The sequence below is a fragment of the Sinocyclocheilus grahami genome, unplaced genomic scaffold (assembly GCF_001515645.1).
Source record: "Sinocyclocheilus grahami isolate Dianchi unplaced genomic scaffold, SAMN03320097.WGS_v1.1 scaffold208.1, whole genome shotgun sequence".
Classification (NCBI taxonomy): domain Eukaryota; kingdom Metazoa; phylum Chordata; class Actinopteri; order Cypriniformes; family Cyprinidae; genus Sinocyclocheilus; species Sinocyclocheilus grahami.
Genome location: NW_015505387.1, coordinates 1,036,811 through 1,059,901, shown reverse-complemented (window position 1 = coordinate 1,059,901; position 23,091 = coordinate 1,036,811). Strand labels below are relative to the sequence as shown.

The 23,091-nt window shown below is 38.1% G+C and overlaps 1 protein-coding gene across 2 annotated transcripts; it reads left to right on the top strand.

The window, feature by feature from the left end:
- Positions 1–3,668: 3,668 nt before the first annotated feature.
- Positions 3,669–9,829, top strand: LOC107595758 (protein RER1-like). 2 transcript variants are annotated; one of them, XM_016286255.1, is made up of 8 exons: positions 3,669–3,882; positions 5,684–5,769; positions 5,849–5,953; positions 6,135–6,234; positions 6,345–6,423; positions 8,274–8,409; positions 8,532–8,586; positions 9,717–9,829. In XM_016286255.1, the coding sequence occupies exons 1-8, from the start codon at positions 3,684–3,686 to the stop codon at positions 9,725–9,727; spliced, it is 771 nt and encodes a 256-aa protein (XP_016141741.1). In that variant the 5' UTR covers positions 3,669–3,683; the 3' UTR covers positions 9,728–9,829. The 2 variants fall into 2 exon arrangements, with proteins under 2 accessions (XP_016141741.1, XP_016141740.1); XM_016286254.1 differs by having other exon boundaries at positions 8,532–8,660.
- Positions 9,830–23,091: the final 13,262 nt, after the last annotated feature.

The window sequence follows — 23,091 nt, the reverse complement described above, 5'->3', positions numbered from 1 at the left end:
TGCTGTGTATGCCGCGGCCTATTTGGATGACATTATCATCTATAGCAACGACTGGCAGTGGCATATGCAGCATCTGCGGGCGGTCCTGAGGTGGACGGAGCAGTGCCAGCAGGCTTTCACCCAGGTAAAGGCTGCTCTGTGTGGCGGGCCACTCCTTCACTCCCCTGACTTCTCTCTCCCCTTTTTATTGCAGACTGACGTGTCGGACAGGGGGCTAGGGGCGGTCCTGTCCCAGGAGATAGAGGGGGAGGAACGGCCGGTGCTGTACATCAGTCGGAAGCTCTCAAAGAGGGAGACGATGTACAGCACCATTGAAAAGGAATGTCTTGCGATCAGATGGGCCGTCCTCACCCTCCGCTATTATCTCTTGGGATGGGAGTTCACCCTCTGTTCGGACCACGCGCCCCTGCAGTGGCTCCACCGCATGAAGGATACCAACGCGCGGATTACCCAATGGTATCTAGCATTGCAACCTTTCAAATTCAAGGTTGTCCACAGGCCGGGGGTACAGATGGCAGTAGCTGACTTCCTCTCCAGGAATGGGGGGGGGGGCTGCAGGCCGGAGGGCTCCCCGGCCTGAGTCGGGCTGTGGGGGTATGTGACGAGGGGGGCGTGGTTCAGCGAGGTCTGCATCGGGAGAGAGAGGCAGGAGACGAGTGGGGCGTAAGTGGGTCAAGCACAAATGATAAACACCTGTGTCTCGTTTCAGTAATTGGTGTGGAGAGACTGGATAAAAGGGGCCACCTGGAACATGGAGGGGAGAGAGACTGACTGGGAACGCGAGCCACCCGGGGAGACGGGTCATAGAAGCACGAAAGCATATGTCAAGTTGTGTTATGAGTTACTGACAGCGAGATTGGAAGCGCTGAGTGAGCGCCGTTTTCTGTTGTGTGCACCGAAGAGACTCTAAATAAAGCTAGCTTCCCAGTAAGCCGACCCTGTCTTCTTCCTTCCACCCTGTTGAACCATATCACATTGATATTGGAGAGAACATATTACCTTTAAAGCCATAGCAGAAATGTTGTGCATCAACAAAGCAGTGTTTAGAATGAATCCGTGTTTTGAACCAATCGTGTGAATCAATGATTCAAAGACCCATTCATAAAGAGAGCCATTTACTTAATTCCTGCATGAATCAGCCGTTTGAATGAATCCAATGAGGACATTTACCGCCACCTGCTGGCAGATTTAGTTTCTCATTTAGAGTATAATTTCATTAAAAAAATAATACTAATGATAACAAAAACAAGCTATAGTTCACCCAAAAAAATTACAATTCTGTCATCATTTACTCACCCTCATGTTGTTTCAAACCTTTCTTTTGCGGAACATAAAAGAAGGTATTATACTGTTGGTAACTAAGCTGTTTTGGTTACTAGTGACTTTCATTGCATGAACAAAAAATACTGAGATGTTTCTCTAATTATCTTCTTTTATGTTCCATAGTTTATGTCAGGCCGTTGTAGCCTATATTTTTTATGTGTAAGAAATTTTATGTTGAATCAAATAAAATATTTCTTTCTAAAGCTACAAATTGTAATGTCTTCTTGATACTAATAAAAATACATCAAATCACAATTATAACCAGTAGACGACAGCAGAGAACCACTTATTGGCTTATTAGTCATTCATTTCTACTTGTTCTCTATATTTTGACATGATAAAATCACTATTATAAAATATTAAATCATCAAGAAATCTGATTTTTTTCAGAATTTTACTTTTTTTGTATGAAGTAAGAAAAGTCACAAAGTACTTTGAAAAACAAACTTTTCTTCAATTTGCTACTAAATCACACACTCACTGAAGTTGGTCAGTTCCATATACTAGAAGAATAATGGCACATTTAATAAGAGTGGAATATATACATTTTCTATATAAAAATTAGAATTTGCACCTGTTACTGTTGTTAATAAAAATAAATTTTGTATGCATCTTAACTCACGCTTAGTGCTTTATTGTCAAATGCAATACTGTCAAAACAAAAGAAAAATAAACAAGAAATGAACATGTAATATTATAAGTAACTGCCCTTATTAATTCAAAACAATAGTAATTTTATGATTAAATGAGCTATATTTTAATACTCCCGCACACCACTCCCAGCGCTACCAAATCTGCTCCTGATGCCACCATCCGTAGAACTTAATGGTGCTGGTGCCACTGCTCTCAAATGTTAGTCTGGAGCCCTGATGGGGGGTATTAAAAATAATTAAAAAACGATAATTAAATCATAAAATTATTATAGTTTTGCATTAATAAGTGTAGTTACCAGTAATATTACAAATTTATTTCTTGCTAATGCACATTTGACAGTAAAGCACTGAGCTTGAGTTGGGAAGCACAACATTTACTTTTATTAACAACAGTAACGTGCAAAATGTAAGTTTTATATAGAAAATGACCATATTCTACTCTTATTAAATGCTCCATTATTCTTCTGTAGTATCATATAGTATACAGAACTGACCAACAACTTCAGTGATTATAAAAGGTTCCTTTATTCATTCTGCAGCAAATTCAAGTGCTTCTCACTGGATCTCACACACTGTGCAGTAACAGTGTCGCGAAATCAACACTGCTTCCTGAGTAAACCTGTTCTGAGTTAGTTAAACCAAACATTTTCATCACTCACCTTCATGTTGTTCCAAACCTGTAAGACTTTTGTTCATCTTTGAAACATAAATGTAGATCTTTTTAATGAAATCTGAGAAATTTCTGCCCCTCCATTTCACAGTTTATGCAACCACTACTTTCAAGCCTCAGAAAGGTAGTAAAGTTGCTGTTTTTTGCGTACGCAAGGCATCTGTTAAAAATATCTTCATTTGTGTTCTGCACAAAAGGGTCTTATGGGTTTGGAGCGACATGAGGGTAAGTAATCAATGACCGAATTTACATTTTTGGGTGAAATATGTTCTAATGTGGTTATAATTAGTCCGTGTTCTGTTTTATAAACATTTTCAATATTTTAAAGATATAAATGATGAAAAATGATGTTTATACAGAAAAGATGGATTCATTTGATGAAAAGTTACAGTAAAGAATTCTAAGAATACTGAAAAATATCATGGTTTCCACAAAAATATTGGGCAGCACAACTGAAATGTTTCTTGAGCAGCATATTATACTGATTTCTGAAGATCATGTGACACTGAAGACTGGAGTAATGCTGCTGAAAATACAGTTCACATGAATAAATTACATTTTGCAATGCATTCACATAAAAAATAATTCTTTTTGTAGTTATATTTCACAAGATTACAGTTTTTATGGCTTTTTTTACGTGAAAGATGTATTTAATGCGTCAATAAATGTTTTGGTACTCTTGTGAATCGTCTTATTTTGACAGTAACTAGGCCTGAACATACGTCTTTTCACCTTTCAGCCAAATTGTATCGTTGTTCAGACGTCTGGCATTCACGGCTCTTCAACGAGGAGGGACTTCTTCAGTGCTGTCACATGAACAGATATAATAAAACATTTACAGAAACGTGAGGGGTGTACTCTAGAGAACGCTAGTGTTAGAGGGTCATGTGGTTTTTCTTCAAAACGATCAATAAAAAGAAAGCAAGTAGATAGAATAGGAATAGAACAGCGAGTGCTCGGATTGAGAGGCTGAGCTTTCCACCAGTTACTGTAAAGTCAGTGAAAGCGATTTTGTGGCTCTTTGGGATGGCACAATAATGCGCCTTTCCCATGAACAAACACACTCCTCTACATCTTGCGTGAACTTGCAGCACATGTGCATCTGTGTGCACAGAGGTGACTGGGAGCGATGTGTTCCGCGCGCGGCTGCTCTGGTCTGCCCTGCTGCGGTTAACAGAAGCACTGACGTGTTCACAGAGCAGCAGCAGCGCGAGAGTGACACAGCGGCACAACCGGGTAAGAGAAACACCATTCCTCTCGTCTTACTCCAGTTCTGAAGCTCTCACAGCCACCTCGACTCCTCGAGCATGCCAGCTGCCCGTCTACTTCTGTCGTCCTCCGGTGGCATAGCGACTGTAACGGGACATGTTTGTAAGCTGCAGTTAGTGTACCCCTCACACGCCTCCGTTCGGGTTTCCCCGGAAGTGAGTTGTCCACTTTTCCGCGCGTCTGCTGGTCTTTGTAGTTTGTTCTCGATGTCTCCCAGGCTTGGTTTCGGTTGCACATTCACGTTTAAAAACTACAACCCGTGTGTTTCCGTTTGAGGCAAATTGTTTCGTGGGGTAGGATGGGAAGTGTAGTTTACATGTAGTCGCCCGTATTCTGTATCAACTGAGAATAGCTGATTTATAAACTACAGTAACCAGCATGCTTTGCGCCTAAAGGACTCACTCAGCTGCGGCTAACCACCTATGCTAAATAGCAAATTAGCTTACGAGGTCTGACTATTAGCCTTCTAGTTACGTTATTAGTGAGTTAATGAAATAAACGTTGAGGTAAGTGTCCAACTAACGAGAACAGACTGAGAATAGCGCTGTACCGGAACTAAAGCTACTGTTGCATGCACTGTCCAGTTCGGTGTAAATGTCAGGAAATAGACGCGCATCTCAACCGCTAATCGCAGGTTCTGCCCTAAAATCAGCACTATAGTTTTTTGACATGTACATAATGTATGTTGGTATTCACCAAATCGATGCGTTAGGTTACGTAGAAGTGAGTGAAAGCTTTGAGGCTTTTGCAGAGACACCAAACCGGTTCTTCTTTCACTTTAAGTGCCGTTTTGCTGAAGGTAGTCTTCATTTAGGATGATTATTAATGTGACGGATCCGCAAGAGGGTTCAGATCATTTAGTCAACACACGTGTTTGGATTTTAAACTCGAAATGTCATGTAACAGCCTCCATAACCCGCCTGTGAAGTGCCAGGACAGAGCAACCCAGCTGACCCAAAGAAAACTAATCCTGAAGGATTGTGCTCTGGACTTCTCTTCAGACGATCCTACAGACATTCAACTTCAGTTTCAAGAGCACGCAGAATGTCGCTGCAATTTAATTTCGAAGCATTTCCTAAAATAATTGTTTTCAGAAATGATTTGATTTTGTTTAACCATCCAAAAGAGACCTAGTAAACCATACACAGCACTCCCAACAGGGCAGTGAAGAGGGACACCAAAAGAACACAATATCCTGAACAACTTTTCCAGTTAGCTCTTTTTATTATATTCACAATTGTGGGGTTTTGTATGACCCCCGTAGGGGTGCATGGGAAGCGTACGCAGGATTCTGAAGGATTTACATTTTCCTTTAGGATTCAAGGGTTGCTTTAAAACACTGCCTTAATTACACTTGTTCATTAGGAACGTTGAGGAAGTACAGATGACACGTTAAATCAGAGCTTTGTTTTCACATCACATTTTTTAGGTTTAAAAATGCTTTAAATCGAGGCTCCGCCACGGTTTGAGCATAAAACACCTTTTAGAAACCTAAGAACAGTTATATTATACAGAAAAACATGCGTACGTAGACGACAGCGGGATGCGATTGTGTAATTCTGCTCCTGGATGGCAGAATGATTTGCATGGCGTTTTGAATGGAGATTTGTGCAGATAGTGAGCTCAGTGATCAGATTTATATTGTGTTATATGGGGGTAGATGGGGTAGCAGTGTTTTGCATTGTGATTTAACTGTAAATATAAAAACCGCATGTAAAAGACATTTCCATTTTGGCTGTACACTCAGTGCGTTCCTCTGAATTCACAGACAGAATGCCAGAAGGAGACAGTGCCGGTGAATCCATCCATGGGAGACCATCAGCGATCGGAAACTTCTTTAAGCGGCTCGGGCAGGTCAGGCTCTTCGAGTGATTTTAAGATTGCAAGTCAGTGCTTTGGATAATCAGACCTACATTTTCTCTTTGAAATGCAGGTTTATCAGTCATGGTTGGACAAGTCAACACCGTTCTCAGCAGTCCGATGGGCAGTCACTGTTATTCTAACGGCCATATATATGCTCAGAGTATATATACTACAGGTAAAAACCACCATGCTTTACAAATAACGTTGCTTCTGTTGAGGAACATTCACAAAATGCATCTGCTTTGACATTATGGGTACACTTCTATCATGCTGTTGTTGTTCTTGTTTTGTAACTTGTGGATTTTTTACTACAAAGTGTGAGTCAAATGTAATGAAACACTTCTGTCTTTTATTAGGGGTGGTACATAGTCACATATGCTCTTGGGATCTACCACCTAAACCTCTTCATTGCTTTCCTCTCACCAAAAGTGGATCCCTCGTTGCTTGATGATCCAGGTAGGACCGGGATTTAAACAAATCTTACCGTCCTCACTGATATTTGCATTGTGGAGGGGATTTAGGGGATTCCCCCCCCCCCCTTCCACTAATCAGTGTCTCTTCATCAGATGAGGGTCCAGAACTACCCACAAAACAGAATGAAGAGTTCCGGCCGTTCATCAGGAGGTTGCCCGAATTCAAATTCTGGTAAGTTGTCACATTATGGAGTTTAAATGAATAGTTCTGTCATAATTTACTCACCCCCGTGTTGTTCCAAACCTGTATGAGTTAGTTTCGTTCTGCTGCTGAGCACAAACAGCTGCTGGTAGCCATTGACGTCCTTAGTATTTTTCTTCAGTGGCTACTAGCAACAGTTTCGTTACCAACGTTATTCAAAACATCTTGGTGTTTTACAGAAGAAAGAAATTCGTACAGGTGGGGAAAAACACGAGGGTAAGTAAGTGATGACGAAATGTTTGTACATGATGAGTCGAGAATAATGAGTGGATCAGTTTGATCCAGTGACAAGCAGAAATGATAAATGCTGTGATTTTTACTCCTGGACGGAACCACAGCATACAGTCATAAAAGTGAATAATAAAAATTAGAATTTGGCAAAATTTGGATGAATACATTAAAAGTAGGGCTGATGTCTTTGTGTTGAATGAGTTTTACAATAAACTGTGACTGAAATCTATTACTATTGTACACTTCAAAGTAACAATAACAATAATAAAAATACATTTCATTAAAACATTTTTTTTTAAAGGAATATCACACTATCACAATTTTTCATTTATTTAAGCCGCTTTTTTTTTTTTTGCCAAAGACTAAAAAGAATTGTTCAAATTTAATTTGAATATATTTTAAAAGATGAATTGTTGTATAATAATTTTGTATTCATAAATCGCATCATAATTCATCATGAAACACATAATTTATGAAAAATAAGACGGGGCACTATTATTGTTAAAATTGTAATTATGAAATTCAAGTTATGAAATTGTTAAAGTTGTTTTAATTCAATTGATTAGACATCTTTCTTAGTATAAAAATTGAACTCAGCCATTAAAACTGAATCCAGAAAAAAATTCAATGGAAAACACATTATGTAGGAAGAAATAAAATGTATTTCATTGGGCCATAGTGGTTGACCGATATAAGTTATTTAAAGAGCAGGGTGGCGATATACAGCTGATCTGTGATCTAACATTTTATTAAAAGATATTAACACATGTACAGTATTGCCACAGTAAATTTAATATTTATTTGACACAATTGTTACTTTCAAAAAAGTTATTTGTCCTGAAAACGTTTCATTTTCATTTGGCATTTGCGTTGTTTTGCATCGGTAACAAGCCTCCATGCTTTCATGATTGTGATTGCAAAACTTTCAAGTAGATATTCTCTTAATTTGTGTGAGTGCAATAATTGATAATGAAAAAAAAAAAAACTAACCGTGATTAAGCGTTTACCCATTATAATGCTGCCCTAGCCTCAGTTCAGTCAAAATAAAAGGAGGACTTCTCAGCAAATTCAATGGTAATGCCAAATATCGATCATCCTTTGTAAATGGCTTTCTGTCATGACAACTCTGGGAGGGATTGGCATGGTAATGTACATGACAATGTTAATGTATTTGGTCTTGTGGCAGAGCAAGAGCTACTGCCAGTACATCCACAACATGCTGCTGTGAGCATGTAAGGAATACTGCTGCTGCACATATAACATCCATGGAATAACCCCCATATAGTATACATGAATCACCTCGTAGCAGATCTATACAGGTGGAGCTGGGTAAGGTGGAGGGTTTCTGAGCCAATCAGCTCTGCCATGTGATAATGATGACATTAGGTCAGATTGAGTTAGACCTATCGGACTGCGCCATCTAGAGTTTCATGCCAGAACTCTGGATTTATTAGATTGTGTTTTCAAAGACTCCTGGATTTCTTTAGTTATTTTCTCTGTTTCTTTGATGTTCACATTACATAAATGTATTGTATATTCCTTCCGAGTGTGTTGATTTCTGTGCGCCTTGTTTTTGGTTGATGTTTCAGGCATTCAGCGACGAAAGGCATCATCATCGCTATGATTTGCACATTCTTCGAAGCCTTCAACGTGCCAGTGTTCTGGCCCATCCTCGTAATGTATTTCATCATGCTGTTCTGCATCACCATGAAACGGCAGATCAAGGTTCGGCAGTGGAAGCTTTTCTTTCCCAGCTATTTTATTTCACAAAGCTGAGTTATCTAAAAATAGAGTTTCATTTGCACTGAAACTGAAGTTCTTTGACACTGTTTGTGTTTCCTCTGCAGCACATGATCAAGTATAGATACCTGCCCTTCACACACGGGAAGAGGACTTACAGAGGCAAGGAAGACACAGCGAAAACCTTTGCTAGTTAAAATTCCCCTTCCTGAAATTAAAGTTATTGATGAAGAATGGTGCGTAAAGGGGGTTGAGGTTTTTTTTCTTTATTTTTTTCCCCTCTCTTTTGCTTTCTTTCTTTTTCTGAGTAAGGAAAAGCCAAGCCTGTTGAAACTTGAGCGACATGGATACTGTAATGCTGCCTTTAAGCGTTTGGGCCTTTGAGAAATGCTGTTGAGAGCTTCTACACTGGCAAATTTTAATATATTTGGACAGCTAAGAGATTTGACTCATTATTTTCTCAGTGGTCCCCCCCCATTCTTCTTCAAACCTAGAGGATTTGATAGACTGTCTTCTCCAGTAGAGATTTTAAAATGGTAGTTCACTTGGAAATGCTCATTTTTCAATCATTTACCCACCTTCGTGTCATTTTCAATCAATATGGCTTTTTTCAGTGGAAAACAAAAGATGATGATATTTAGCAGAATGCACGTGCTGCTCTTTTCCATAGCTTTAATGTTATGGAAAATAGCAGCATGAATATAATCTTATTTTGCGTTTCACTAGTGGAAAAATCTTATTGGTTTGGAATTAAATGAGGGTGAGAAGTGGACTGCTACATGATTATTTATGAACATGGGAATATAATCTAAAATAGTGGGAAGAGTGTATAATTAATATTGATGGGGAAAAAAGCCACATTTCATCATTTTATGACCCCCGTGATGAGCGAGAGCGTTTAATATTCATACCGTGGTACGTTTGGTGTCCTCCATAGTTAATCTCATTAGATTCAGTATTCAGATGAACGTTTCCGTGAGAGGGGAGACGTTATCGATCATAGGTTCCATCTTGCCACATGTTAATATTTGCCTTTTATGAACATTTGTAATTCTCTTAATGTGCTGTAGCATTGTATTTCATTTTTGTACATAATTGCCCACCTTAATCACATCCATTCTTGCTGTTTGTAAGTTATTCTTCAGTAGTTTAAAACCCCTTCACCTTGTACATCAGGTTTTTTAAAGCAAGCGTGCATTCCATTAAAATAGTATGATTCAAAAATATTGGCTGTATGTGTTTATCGTTTAAGCATTCCCAGTAAAAACTTTCTCTCTTTTTTTCTTTTACAGAGGAAACATAAAGTTGAGTGCTTTAACTATTACAAATGGATGGAGAGGGTTGAAGTTTTTTTGTTTTTGTGCTGGGCCATAACTACTAGTATAGAATTTTTTTTTTGTTTTTTTTAAAAAGGCAAATGGAAAGAACTTCAATAATCATTGGAGATGAGATACATTTTCCTATTAAAGTGCTTTTTTTTTTTTTTTTTTTTTTTTGGAGGGGGAGATATATTAAAATGTATATATATATTTTTAAATGGTTAGCATGTTTGAGATTTTGTTTTTGTTTTGGACAATGGCATTTTTACTGTATTAAATCAATCTTCATTCAAACAAAATAATAGATTTGTTAATTCCTGATTAAAGACATTGCATGTTTTAGGTTTTCTTGTGCTGCTGGTTAAGAGGACACATGATGATTTTAATAACCAAGTGTACATTTTTCACTCCAGATGCTATTAAAAGGCTGTGTCCCTTCACTGCTCATTACTTTTTTTATTGTTTAATTGTAATTACATTTAATTAATGAATGAATTGAGTTGTATCGGTAATTAACGATGTCCTTGTTAAACAGTAAATAATGCATAATTACATGTAGCCAGCCCTAAACCAAACCCTAACCCTATAATAAATACATAATACATATATATATATATACTGTAATGAGACCTTCAGAAATACAATGTGACCATGATTCTACAGAAAACTATGTCTGGGTTAGTCAGAAATGAAGATAAGGTCACATGTAATGGTGCATACACATATTCATTTGTAATGCACAGAGAAGAACTATAAGCTTTTGTAGTGCTGAGATAAACACCATCTTACAACACTTTACATTACTCATACACTACAGAAGCTCAGAAAAGACACTTCCACTTAAAAAGACAAGAATGTCAGTGCATTAGATAGCAAAACATCAGGGTGTTTGTGTTTAATTCAATTGGTACATTCTTGTTTCTTTGTAATTGTTTGTGAAATCAATTTCTGAGAGAAAACTCTCTCCACACCAATTTCTTAGCGCACTTCCAGACTCAGTTGTGTGGTATTGTAGAGAAGGACATTTTCCTGTAGGGTGCGGCAGTGCCACGGCCGTCGTGTCGTTCTGGCTAAATGCATCGAAATAATACTTTCATTCCAGTATACGAGTTTCTCATACGTTTAACGTCAACTATGCCATTATATTTCAAGTGTGATGTGTTAAAATTGTATTTGGTGTAATAACACTAATTTAGCGGCTGTTATCGGAAGCGTCCCCGCTGACGTCACCGCGTCCCGTGGCACTTCAGCTACCGGAGCGTCTCGACCGAGTCCGTGCTAACGCGCGCTTCAGCGTTACTCCGCTTCTCAGCCGGCGCACGGCTGCTCTCCTAACTTAACCCCGTCGGCCGGCAATGAGCGAACGCTATCACTCACTTTTCTCCGGGAGAACCCCGGCTGTTTCCCTGCACATCCGCTGCACTTCCGGGTTCCGAGCAAGCGTCTTTCCCCGAGGGTCAGCTGTGATGACTGAGCGAGCGAGCGACTGCTGAAGGCTGTGCTCCCGGTACTCGCAGTGCACGGTTAAAGACAGCGTGGCAGGAGGCCTCCCGGATAAAGCTGCTTCCCTGCTGCCTCTCATCTCTTCTGAAAAGCTGCTGTTTGGCGCATGAAGATGTGCCAATGGTGACTCGTCCTGCCGCTCAGCTGTAGCACGAGTTGTTTGGGGTCTGCAACACTTGGTGGATATTGTGATGAAGGTGCGCTGAGCTCGGAGTCTCCATCCGGACTGTATGATATTGAGAGATAGTCGCGCGTTCTGTGTTTTGCGCATCCCACCGGCTGGAGAGCGACGCGCGCGCGAGAGCCTGGCGGCTTTTCGTGGTTTAATGAGTGTTAAAGTGCTGCCGGTTGCACAATGAAGAAGTTCTTCGATGCCCGTCGGGAGATGGTGAGCTCTGGACCCGCGTCTGGAGCCGCTGCGGGGGGCGGCGCGGGGTCCGGCGCGTTTATCGGACGCGTTTTCTCCATCGGACGATATCAGGTGACCGCGGAGGAGACTGTGGCGGAGGGTAAGCGACTTTATGCGCTCAAACAGCTAATGAAATGTTTGTGCCGGGGATGCTTTTATGGTCTATGACTGAGAAAATAAATAAATAATGATGCCTTGTTGACTCTGAGCCTCTGGCGGCGCTCTGACTGCATGGAGTGGGCTGTGCTGCCTCAGCAGAGGAGGGTTACTTTACATTTTTAAAGGGGTCATATGATGCGATTTAAAGTTGTCCTTTCTCTTTGGAGTGTTACAAGCTCTTGGTGCATAAAGAAGATCTGTAAAGTTGCAAACACTAAAGTCTAAAATCCAAAGAGATATTCTTTATAAAAGTTAAGAGTCAGCCACGCCTACCTAAAACAACTAATTCTAACACGCCCCCACATATCTACATCACTATGTGGGAAGATTTGCATAACGCCGCCCAAATGTTCACGCAAAGAAAGAAGGTGTAACTTATTCTCGCTGTAGTATTGTTGCTGCTGCCGCCGCCATGTCGTGAAGCTGCTGTGCTTCGTTGTGAAAGCGAAACTACTTTGTTTGGTCTTCTAAAAGAGGACGATATCTGCTTCGTCATGCCTAGAGCTGATCCATGCTGGTCGCTGAGGGAATACATCAACTTTCTGGACGAAGCGGAGTCCAGCCCGCCTCAGCTCACTCTATCCCGGCCTCAGCACACGCTGAGCCGGGGCTTCCCCTCACGCTAGGCCGCTGTGTTTTTCGTTGCCACTGATGATTCAAACGCGAGTTTTGGGCAGTGTAGAGTAGGGCTTGTTGTTTGTAATTTCTGATCACAAATGCAGACAGAGTTTTATGTTTACGCGGCGCGATGCAACGCGTAAAAAGACAGTATAAGTCATTATAATCCATAATTATGTCCCCACTGGATGCAGCGAATGCCTCGTTTATAATAGGTTTTAATGTTTTTGTCTCGCCGCTCCGGCCGGACAGGGTATCACAGTATGTCAGGGGTGTAAAATTTCCATCACACGCTTGAGGTATTCGGTCAATCACAACTGCAACGAATGCCTCGTTTGTAATGGGTTTTAATGTTTTTGTCTCGCCACTCCGGCCGGACAGGGTATCACAGTATGTCAGGGGTGTAAAATTTCCGTCACACGCTTGAGGTATTCGGTCAATCACAACGCACTGGATAGCTGGCCAATCACAGCACACCTCGCTTTTCAGAACGATGAGCTTTGTAAAAATCGTTGCGTTTCAGAAAGGCGGGGCATAGAGGAGAAACAATAATCTGAAGGAAATAATGCATTATTTATCGGCTTTAAGATATCGGCCAAATTTTCTTATCAGGCCAATACCGATAACAGAAAAAATGAGCATTTATCGGCCGATACCGATATGGTGGCCGATATATCGTGCATCCCTAATTGATTCTTTTGTTTTATAAGCCATATTTATGTCTTTTGATCATTAAAGCAAGAGATCACAAAATATACAAGTTCCGTAATAACGTTCATCATTTACTCACTTTAATGTTGTTCCAAACCCAATTTCTGCCATAGAACTTAAAAAAATATTAGGCCCAGACTCCCTTTTCACTTATTATTATTATTATTATTATTAGTGCTGTCAAATGATTAATCACATTCAAAATAAAAGTTTTTGTTTACATAGTATGTGCTGTGTATATTTATTATGTATATATAAATACACACATGCATGTATATATTTAAGAAAAATAAGTTATGTTTATATTTTAAATATATTTATATAAAATATACATTATATGAATATAAATATATAGATGTAAATACATATTACGTACACGTATATACATAATACATATTTTCGAAGTATATACTGTATGTGTGTGTATTTATATACATACATATACACAGTACACACACCTATATTATGTAAACAAAAACTTTTATTTTGAATGCGATTTTAATCGCGATTAATCGTTTGACAGCACTCTCGACTGACGTTATGAAGTGAGTTTGGAGTAAAAATATGTTATTAAATGTGGTATTTTCACATGCGTTCAGATGGAGCAGCATTTACCTCACAGAGCCGTAGTTCACTGAGAAGCTACGCAAACAGCTGTCATTATCGTGAACGATTTCTACGATTTCAGAATCGCGCAATAAAATCTTCTTTGATTGTGTTTTTGCGTAACTTGTCAGTGAACTACGGCTCTGTGTAGTAAATGCTGCTCCATCTGAAAGCACGTGATGAAGATTTCCTGCTGATTACAGAACCGGCTTTACTGACAAAATGCGCTTGACAATCGCATTCGATTAATCGTTTTATTAATATTAATATTCAGCCATAATTTTTATGCTTTTGTAGTAAATGAGCATTGTAAGCATTCTGCATGATACTTAATTCCATATTCTACAGAATAAAGTAGAATGACATAAATGTGAGCATATGCCAACAGTAATTCCTTTAAAAATGTGTCTTTCCCAGAGTTTCTGTAACTTGCGTGCAGCCCATTGTGGTTCTGGAGCTGAGCATGTGGAAAGGTCTGAATGCACAGGATGCATTACATGAGTCATCAGCTTTAGGTCTCTTAAGCAGATTTGGAGTCATTCCCCTCACTGATGCACTGAGATGTCAGCAGAGAAGTCCTAATAGAGTCTTAATCAGGGTATCGGGAACTCAAAACTAGTTATGGCGTGAGAGGAATTTTAAGCTACATCTTAGCGTTACGGCTCACAATGCAAAGACAGAGAATGTTATCAGAGCTGAGAGAGTAAAGCGGCTGGCATATGTGCATGTCATGACCTCCGTGCAGAGAGTTCTGAATGCATTGTTATTATTGCCTGTAAGCACATTTGGAGTCACTGCGTCTCGCAGGAGACCCGAAGCATCCTGCCTTTTTTTAATGTTATAGGGAAAGTCTACAACTGAGTATGATTTTTGTATTTTATATGTATGTATGACATGATATTTTTATGTTTTGCATAGAATATGTTTCTGTTGCAAACATAGCTGTTGACTGTGGAGAGCAATGCATTGTGATTTCCTCAGATACTTGCACTTTATGACCATGTTGACTTGATCTACATCTCATGAAATTTGAACTGGTATTTTGTACAGCTCGACAAAACTGGGCTTTCAAAATCTGCTTTTGATTTTCTTTCATTCTACTGCCATTTCAGTCAAACATATTTTGAATACATTTCAAGCTTTTTATGGACATTTAGAGACATCTTTTAAAGAGATAGTTCACCCAAATATGAGATTTCTGTCATTTACTCACCCTCAAACCCATAAGACTTTTATTTATATTCAGAACACAAATGAAGATGTTTTTTAATATTCTCTCATCATTTTTGACCAGTGAGATGTAGGGCTGTCAAAATGACTGAAAAACTAAAGTCGAATTTTCTTCTTAAATATTATCAAAATTTGAATTATATTCGAATTTAAAAGGCATAATTTCAGTTAGGGGGGAAAAAAGCTTTTGGCTTCTCTCCTGAGGCCACAAGAGGGCGCATCGAACAAAATATTATGCACGTTTCTTCAAAGCGTATTAAAATAACAGGACTATCTTTGAAAAAAGTGCATAATGTTTCAAATAATGTTTATAAACCATATATAATTAATAAAGCTGCTTAAACAATTAGAAAAAAAACAGCACCATGCATGTATGTATAGTTTAATACAAAGGACCGAAAACCAATCAAAACGTAGGCTACTTTCTTCATTTAAAAACATGAGATACAGTGGGATACAGTGCATTAATTTTACATGGCTTTCTAAACAGAGTGGAACGCTGATAGATGTCCTTCTAGAAAATGTGATAAATATGCATTTTGTGTGAATGGCTTGGTTTCAGTTTTGACGCAACAACATCTTCTCCGCACTGATGCTCTCGTTTTCCGCAATATATGAATGAACAATGTAGCAGCGCCGCATCTAGTGGGTTCAACTGGATAGGCTAACAAACGCAATCAATGAGACACACATCGTCATCGCATCTCGTGCGCCACTGATAGGCTGCCTGACGGCTTACGCAGACCTTAAATTCGAATGCTACGGTTTTGCATTCTAATGTGTTTTTTATATATTTTTTTATTTTGACAGCTCTAGTGAGATTTGTTCTCATCAAGCAAGCACGGTTGAGCTTCTGTTTACCATATTTGTTGAGTGTTTTTGTTGATTGATGTTTATATGTGAATAAAAGCTTAAATAAATCTGTTCATCATATAAAGAAATCATTTTTCTTAATACTTTAATTAAACTGCTTAATTCGTATGGGTTATTTTACAATGTTTTTTCGTATAGTGTGAACATTTTGGTTGAGTTATTTGTTGAGTGTTTTTGTTGATTGATGTTTATATGTGAATAAAAGCTTAAATAAATCTGTTCATCATATAAAGAAATCATTTTTCTTAATACTTTAATTAAACCGCTTAATTCGTATGGGTTATTTTACAATGTTTTTTCGTATAGTGTGAACATTTTGGTTGAGTGTTTTTACGGGCAAAAATAATGATAAAATTATCAGATATGACTTCACTAGGCAAGGTTAATTCAGTAAAATGTCATGTGGTGAGTTCTCAACTTTTAACGATAATTGTTTAAAAAAGTAGTACCTTTTACCTTGAAAATATATATTTAAATATATAACTCAATATTAAAAAATATATTTAATAATAATTAAGATAACTCGCATGTATTCAAGATGTAAGAATAACATTTGATTACTTTTAACTGGATGGCAACACCACATGACATTTTTACTAATTCAATTGAATTTTTTATTTTGAAAACCGTATGAAGTCAAAGTGAGTACAAAATAATGTCTCTTGGAACTTAACCTAGATTTATATATGTATATTTTTTTTTGTGGCCAAATTTAGTTTCTAACAAACATTTAATAGATGAAAGGCAGAAAATGCATTGTATTTCAGTCCCTCACATTTGTTCCAGAGGAGTTTAGGAAGCCTAACAAAACAGCTGAACTGTGAATGATTTCAGCTGGCTCTTCTGAAGAACAGCACCCAACCCTGTGCTCATGGCAGTGGGCCACCCTAGTACTCTAGAGGCTTTGACCTTGAAGCACAGTTCACTGGATGTTTGACTTCAGCCTAGTCATTCAGATGAGTTTATGAGGCCTTCGAGCTTTATCTCAACGCTGTTAAACCATTACATCACTGACTCAGTAACACAACAGCTGAACTGTGAATGATTTCAGCTGGCTCTTCCGAAGAACAGCACCCAACCCTGTGCTCATGGCAGTGGGCCACCCTAGTACAGTGGCCGGTTATGTTGTCTAAGCCAGATTTTGTCAAGGTCTAGAGGCTTTGACCTTGAAGCACAGTTCACTGGATATTTGACTTCAGCCTAGTCATTCAGATGAGTTTATGAGGCCTTTGAGCTTTATCTCAACGCTGTTAAACCATTACATCACTGACTCAGTCAGGCTGTCACCTTTCACTCGCTAAAAGACTGAAAGGAACATTTTTGAGGTTCCAACGAACTAACACACACCCACACCCACACACACATGCATGCACGCACTGTAGACTTCATGCAAATGCAGACACAAATGTTTGGCCAAACTCAAACTTCTTATTCAAGTAACTATTTATGAACAGGTCAACAGTCAAACTAACTGCTAACTTCCAAGATTCTCAAGGTATTCTTCTGGATAGATGAGAAAACACAATTATTTTTGAGTTGGCACTTTAGTATGAATTCATACTATGTTGTTGAATATGTAAGATTTATATATATATATATATATATATATATACAGTATAAACTGGAATTTATGACTTTGAAAACTAGTGATATTTGATACCATTTTTAATACCATGAGGAAAAATGCCATAATATTAAAAGCATAACATTTCAGATTTCTATTGAAGATAAATATAACTACGCTAGAACATGACAAGGACGTATATTTTTTACATTAAGGTAAAACACTAGAGAGAAACATTTTGCATATGTTGCAATTTATTGGCATGAATCTGCTGTCGAAAAGAAGAGAGAGCAAAAAAGCGCAACTGGCATCGGAATATCAATACTTCAGAAAAAGTATTGATACACTGAGTATTTAAACTTTCAGATATTTCAGTATTGATATCTGACAACACTACTATGGATGCACTGATACACATTTCGGTGGCGATACCGATATCTTCCGATATCTTTCACATCCGGCCCATGAGAGAAAAAAGTTTGGCCCGCGCTAATTTCAAATAATGTGCCATGAAAATTCAAACGCAGCATCAGAAAGCTACATAACTTACTTCTTGTCTACACCGGACGCGAGCGGCGTGGCGTGACGCAATAAAATACAAGAACTCGTTATAATCAGTGATGCTGTCTTGCGGCGTGACACGACAAATCCCAGACAGTAAACTGCTGACTCGTTCTATTTATAACGTACTGACACAACGTTCAAATGATTCGCAATGCTTTGTCGCATCCAGTGTAGATACGGTGTGACAACAAAAAATAGATAAATACACGGAAAATAGATGATTCAAATGTGAATGGACTGAACAGTTTTGAGTGAGGGATATCTTTATGTAATACACGTGTTGGTTCGCAGTGAGTTCACAGTTTTAACGTACAAGTTTGCTTTAATTTATTTTCAAAATCTGATGTAAAATATCTATTGTTGCTTTCACTATGGCTATAAAGATAACGCAAAATAATATTCAAACTCACATTAGACACTTTTAACATTGAATAAAGCACATAATAATTACCTGAGATTATCACTGTCATATTTTGTATGTTGTTCCTGCCGCGACGTCGCAGAAAATAAAAACAGTTCCTGAAATAGAATCCCGTGTCGCTTATTGTCACATGTCGCTGTCGCGGTGGTTAGGACAAAAACTACATGGAAAAGATACTTTTTATCGCGTCGCGTCTGGTTGTGGGACACACGGTGTTACAGTTTGACCCCCCAAAATCTAAGCATACAAATATTAATACTGACAAATCTAATAATTGAATCTGCAATTAGGGAAAGTGGAGAGAAGAGATCCAGTCTGGGAATGAGCTAGAACAGTTGATTTGCATGGCGGACACGGAGATCCAGATTTTTTGTTTGTTCATTTGTTTTTAATATTCAACAGGCAAAGTGCTTCTGTAGCTATCTAATGCAAAAATGTTCATAATTGTTTGAATAAAACAGACTACTGGGGGAAGAAATTTGTGATTATTTTAACAAAAGCAACAATAATATAATAATTGTAATAATAATAATAATAACAATATATATATATATATATAGGTCAGTGGCCCTTGGCTTGGTGTTGTTGGCAGAATTCGGCCCTTGGCGAAAACTAATTTAGGAACCCTGATTTAGAGTGACATCTGCCGATACAGATACCAATATTTTGGTTCTACTTTTTTCATTTCAAATGAATGATAGGCCTAATTAATTACACAATTGTTTTCCATTTTCATTGGTCTTTTGATTGACTGGATATAGTAATTATCCATGATCATCAAATGTTTTTAAAAAATTGTCCGAAAAGTATGAATAATTGCTTTTATCGGCTGATACCGATTATTAGCCGATACATCAGTGCATCCCTTAAACGCCCTTGAAAGTCCAACCTAAACCTAACAATCAGTGGGGCCTAAGCAGATCGTACGAAAACATATGAACGACATAGTATGTACGATATATATGTACATACTATTTAGCCACCAATTCACTGAAACATAAAATATTTCTGAATTTCCATGAGAGTGTGTTGAATAATCGATTACAAGGTTAAGTATAAACATTGACTCTGTGGCGCTGTCAAAACTTGCTTTCATCTTTAAATGGATGGTCGAGCCCAAAAAAATGTAAATTTGCATCCTACACACACCCTCACAGTCAAAACTGACTACTGAGAATGAAGTAAAAACTAAAAATGCGAATTAGATAAATATAACGATTTATGAGTTAATTGTCCAGTCAACAGATGCGACTGTAGGCTCATTTCAGGCTCATTACCCACAAAGCTGCAGTAAACTCTGCAGTGATGCTTGACTTCAACAGCTTCATTATGGGAAGCTCAGCGGTTAAGTGTCTATGAACTATACAAGCAGATTGAAGTAAATTGGATTAACACACTGAAATGAAGGCTTGGCTCAATTAATTACATAAAACTGAGAGGTTGCGCTTCTCACCAGCGCATGCCTCATGTGTTACATGATCTTTACTCCAGGCAGATCTTAATTTAAACAGGACGACCAAATGTCAACAGCTGTGAGTGTCAGCCATAACCTCTGGGCTCGATCCGAGACAGTTGCTAGATGGATTTGTATTTTTGTGGCCTTAGGAATGTTTATGGCCTAAATGTAAAGATGTTATTTGATACATGCATGCCACACCACTAAAGAGGACATTCACATGTGCAGGGAATGTTCCCATTGCTATACAACCTACTATAAAGAACTTCGTATTCAGTATGTTGTTGACTATGCCCAATATGCAAAATTACACAACATTGAGTGCATTGCACATTGCATCTGATCTACCGTTTGAGATGAACAACTGAGAAGGACAAACCAGAGGCCATATCAGTTTTCATTATTTGATCAGAAGTTACTTTACATTACATTTATATTAGAAGTTAAATTACAATTAAACTGATTAGACACTGCTTAATTAAACATTGTGAGGTCAGTCAATTCAATTGTTTATAGAAGTTGTAGCCGTTTAAATTTGCTGCATCAAAGGAATAAATACTTGAAATATATTTGATTTAGTTAACAGATAAACAAGGGAAAAAACAGTGAGACACGTAACGTAGCTTTTCATAGTTTCAGTTCATTTTTGTGTCAGGCTTAATTTGTTCACAGAAAGGAAACCTAAATGGCAGAAAGTGACATCCTATTTGTTTTCTTTATTTCACAAAAGCACAATGTTTTGTTTTTATTGTGAGTGTACACTAGGGGATGAACGACTTCTGATTTTTTAAAGTCAACTTTTATGTGATGAAAGTCAAGTCGAAGTCGACTAGTCGCTGATAACGTCATTAATGAACAAATAAGTCTGGAGCTGTGATAAACACCTTGTGCACAGCAATGGCAGATGACACAGCGCTGCCCACATGGCTATTGCTGCCCACATGGCTATCAGTTCTTTTGTATTTGGGTCGTTATATTTCTCACAGATTTCTGCTCAAGTGATCGCGCCGGCGTGCACACACACACACACAAAACACATCAGTTCCAGAATTGCTAACTTGACATCGCAGTTGGTACTTTATCAAAACAAAATACAGTGAACCAAACATCACCGCGCGCCCGGCTCTGTGTCACCGTTGGAACGCGACTGAAGTACAAAGCCTGCAATTTACATAATAAATAATAGTTTAGAGTTTGGTTACATCACAAATATGGAAATATTATGGAATATTTGGATTAGTGCCGAATGAGAGAGGTAGGATACATGAGCACAAAGCTCTATTTCGCAAACAGTTGAGTGGACAAGCCTTTAAAGTTTACTCCTTTGTCAGTGAGAGACATGTTCAGAATCAGCACATGGTCACTGTCTAGTGGGCTTTGTTTTCAAGTGCACAACTCTGTTATGGCTAGAAGGGATACAGCTCTGACCGGAAATGAACAATGAAATTAAATTTTCTACCTATTAGATTGTGTTTTATTAACGCCTACACCTACCCCAACCCTAAACCTACCCCTTACAATAATGAAAAATAGTAATTATTGTTGTATAGTGTGACACAAATTACCCCTTAACCCCGCAACTCATGGCTTTCGTAGTTCTTCCGCTGAAGTTTATCAAACAGCGTTGCATTACTGCGCCCCCTTCTGGATTGAGGGTGAACACCTCTAGTTTAGTCATGTTTAGTCTTTCTTAAAGGAATAGTTCAGTGGATGAATCAATAGCCCCTTTCACACATTTAAATGGTCATGAAATTAACAGATTGTTCTGTCGTTTCACTAAAATACCAGTGAATCCTGTTATGTCAGTCATTGAGAATTACCTTTAAGTCGCTTTCTTTCTCTTATAATAATTTAATCAGAACTGATTTACCAGTATTTTTGAAAAGGTCTGGTTCACACATGATCTCTAAAAGGTCATTTACCAGTACTTTACCGATGAAGAGTGTATATGTGTCAAGGTATGATAGTTTAACATTTGAAAATGAAGAAATTAAGAGCCATAAATATTAGTATTGTAGTTTTACAGTTGTAAAGTAAAATAACTATTGTATTATTTTTCTTAAAATGCCTTTTACTTTTACAGAGAAATATTACAATTGGGGATGTAACGATTCACTGAACTCATGATGCGATAGTTCACGATACTAATTTCACAATATGATTTTCTCACGATTTTTTGAACAAAATTAGATTTAAGACAAAAGATAAATGAAAAGGTGTGCTTTTATTATTCCTCAGACAAAAAAATGCTGCGCATTTCTTTGAGAAATTGTATATGTGAAATAACAAAACTAAATTGAAATTTTAAAGGCACAATATGTAAGATTTTCGTAATAAAATATCCAAAAACTACTTACACAGTGTGATGTATTTCATGCAGTTGTGCATTTATGTTATACCAAAAGTTCCCAAGGATTTGTAAATCCAGAGAAATTCCAATTTTAAATAATGACTCGTCCCTGGTCATTGTCGCCTATCAATGACGTAATATCCGCATATCCCCAGTTTCCGATTGTAGAAACTATGGCAACACACGGACACAAATGCTGCTGTACAGTTATCGTTAAACTAAATCCATTACGGCGGTCGCGAATAAAATGAAAATGAAATGAAAAGTGTTAACCGCAGCATTAAATTTAGATCTGCTCAATGTTGCGCCATGATTTTTTACGCGTTTTTACAGTGTTGCGCATTATAACCAATCACACACGAGTCTGCTGAGCTTATGAATGCAATGGCCAATCAGAGGCGTTCAGATGAGTTTTTTGTTCAGTGCACGCACTGGCTGACTGAATTCAGCTCTCACGCGAATTCTCTCATCATAAACAACAAAGTGCAGATGTACGTATGATGTAAGAGATTCATTCATAAAACCATGTATAGACAGCTTTACTGATTATTAGGGGAGTTTTTTGAAAGTGCTTAAATTCGCACTAGACTTAAGTCAGTCATAAATGTTCTTTGCTCGCGTTCTCTGTGTAATTTATTCGCTGTTTGAATAACTGTGGAAGGTACAATTAATAAAAAAATAAACATTTATTACCTCATCCGTGAACATCCTCCTTCACAGCGTCATCAAGCTTCACCTTTATCATTTTGAAAATGCGATCTCTAGTGGCGATAACTTGTATATTGTGCTTTTAAAACAAAATGCAAATCAAATAAATAAATTATACAAATAAAAGAGATCTCTGCATATAAGCAAATTAAGGCTTTGCCTGTGCTCTTTCCATT